This window comes from Microtus ochrogaster, assembly GCF_000317375.1.
Source record: "Microtus ochrogaster isolate Prairie Vole_2 chromosome 14 unlocalized genomic scaffold, MicOch1.0 chr14_random_1, whole genome shotgun sequence".
In the NCBI taxonomy this organism is placed as follows: domain Eukaryota; kingdom Metazoa; phylum Chordata; class Mammalia; order Rodentia; family Cricetidae; genus Microtus; species Microtus ochrogaster.
The window spans coordinates 20,532,501-20,535,013 of record NW_004949096.1 but is presented as its reverse complement, the minus strand read 5'-3'; the positions used below and the strand labels follow the sequence as shown (position 1 = coordinate 20,535,013).

Genomic DNA, 2,513 nt, shown 5'->3' with positions numbered 1-2,513 from the left:
AAACATGGCAACAAGCTATTCTGTAAGGTCGCAGAACACACATCTCTTACTCTGCAGTTTCTGGCTGGATTTCTGCAGAATAAGGTAAACAGTCTGCTGGTAAAAAATACTTTAAGGGAATGCAAACACCCTAAATGGATTCTTGGGCTGCAATTCCATGCTGCTGGAGCAGCTGCTCCAGGGGTAGCCAGCCCCCTGCCACAGGGCCCACCTGTGATGCTAGTGGTGCAGGTGCTCTGGGTGGGGACTGCCATTCTTCCATATGACAAGGTGACAATGCTAATGTTGTACGAGGTAGAAAACGTCAAATCTGGTACTTTTTTCTTGCATTCTGTGTCATTCTCTGAAGTGCAGTTTTCCAGCTGTGTCATATAGTTCCAAGTGTCATTCCTGACCCCTAGCTTGAAGCCTGTATTCACGCCGGGGGGACAGGGCCACTTCAGGACCAGAAATGGCTCCTTAGGGACCATCTCACAGTGGAAGAAGGTCACTGGTGCAGGTTCTACAAAGCAAAATACAGAGCAAGGTGAGGCTCACTGGAAGCAGAGGACCTGGCCCAGCACAAAAGGAAACAGCATGGATATGCACAGGTTGGGTGGAATAAGCGATAGCAGACCATGTGACCTTATTGCTCTGGGGTTCAGTGCAGACTTCTGAGGATTAAAGGAAACAGTGTCATTCACCATGCAGCATTCTTAGAAGAGGCTGGAGAGATGGCCTAGCAGGTGGAATGCTTGCTGCTCTTCCAGAAGAACCAAGTTCAGTTCCCAGCCCCTCTTCCACCCATCCCAGCCATACTTGTTCATGTGGGGTTTTCTCTCGCTTAAGGCTGAAATTATAAGAAGCCCCAGAGACACCACTTAGACCACCAAGCAAGCAAGTAGACCAGGTGGGATGTATCTAACTGAGCAAGGGTCACTTAAAGCCACAGAAGTAGTTAACCACATCATAGACAAATTAGAGGCCGAGCATCAAGCTCTGATGCCTCCTGGCCCTCACTGTCCAGTTTCTGCAGATCCACTCCCACTACCCCTCCAATAAATCCTCCAACTTCCAGCCTCAGGGCCTCTCACTGGCTGCTCCCCTGCCCAAAATGCGGGGGTCAAAACCCTGTGATATTCATGTACTTGGCTCTTTACTCCCTCAGGTCTTTGCTCAGTCACTTTTCCATTTAACCTTTTCATGAGGTATCTCACATGACACCTTAATAAGAATACATTTCCCCTTCCCTGAGTTTTCCTTTTCCCTCTTTAGCTATAGTTATCACCTAACTGCCTGCTCATTTTATTTATTATCTGCTCTATTCACCAGGATGAATATTACAGAAATGGAGGGACCTCTCTAATATACCAAGTGCTCAATAAACACATGTTAAATGAAGCAACGGTAACAGCATCAATGTGTTACACACACACACACACGCTATCAGCTGTCTTGCAGTGCTTCGTGCCACGGTTGCCAACTGCAGGGACAGTAACCCATATGCTAGGAAAGGCTTCCTGAAAGTTAGCATCACAAGGAGAAGAACAAGAACCACTAGGAACATGGGACTACTCACCCATACAGAACAACTTCCAGCCAGGCGATGCTGTAACATTCCCAATTTTTGCATAGATCTCCACTGTGTAAAGGGAGCCAGGGATTAAGTCAACGATTGTCACAGAAGTGATTCCAGTGTCTATGACCATCTTAGTTACATTGCTGCCATCTCCAGCCTTCAAGATAAGGCAGTAGGAAAACTTAGCAGGGGCTGGGTCCAAATACTTCCACCAGATGACCGCCACAGTGGTGTTGGTGCTTACTTCAATGTCAGACACATTGCTGGGCCCTTGGTTTAAAATTAAATAAACAATTAAAATGAATCACTTTGAATTTGCTATATTTTATTTGCTAAATCCAAAAGCTGCCTGGCTTTTTTCAAGACAGAATTAATATAATTAATATGCATTGCTTCAAAAGATGATTACCCAAAAAGACAGTCATAAAATATGCATATTAAATATTCATATTAGGTGGTGGCACATGCCTTTAATCCCAGCACTTGGGAGGCAGAGTCAGATGGATCTCTGTGAGTTTGAGGCCAGCCTGGTCTACAGAGTGAGTTCCAGGACATCCAAGACTGTTTCACAGACAAACCCTGTCTTGAAAAACCAAAATAATAATAATAATAATAATAATAAATTTAATACATATTAAAGTCTGCAAAGAATTTAAGGTGTTCAGGCTTCTTTTAAGCTTAGCATGTATATGCCAATATTTTACTTCACAGAGAGATGGGGAAGGGAGGGAGAGAAGCAATAGAATTTCCAACCTCCTTTTGGAATCTGACTAATGAAGAAGGTAAAGCACATGATAAGCTATCACTTCCACCACCGATCCCATCTGGATGCTAAGGAAGTCCTGATGTGGGAGTGTCATATATCAATCTGTTGATTTCATTGGTTAAGGAATAAAGAAACTGCCTAGGCCCCTTGATAGGCCAACCCTTAGGTGGGTGGAGAAAACAGAACAGA

At 44.4% G+C, this 2,513-nt stretch overlaps 1 protein-coding gene across 1 annotated transcript in view; it reads right to left on the bottom strand.

The window, feature by feature from the left end:
• The window catches only part of Ptprj (protein tyrosine phosphatase, receptor type J), a 165,929-nt gene that overhangs the window by 26,956 nt on the left and 136,460 nt on the right, over positions 1 to 2,513 (bottom strand). The window contains exons 9-10 of the mRNA XM_026787719.1: positions 1,559 to 1,828; positions 212 to 502 (exon numbers count right to left, since the gene is read on the bottom strand). Of these exons, the coding sequence (XP_026643520.1) occupies positions 212 to 502; positions 1,559 to 1,828 (561 nt within the window). The remainder of the gene's footprint in view (positions 1 to 211; positions 503 to 1,558; positions 1,829 to 2,513) is intronic.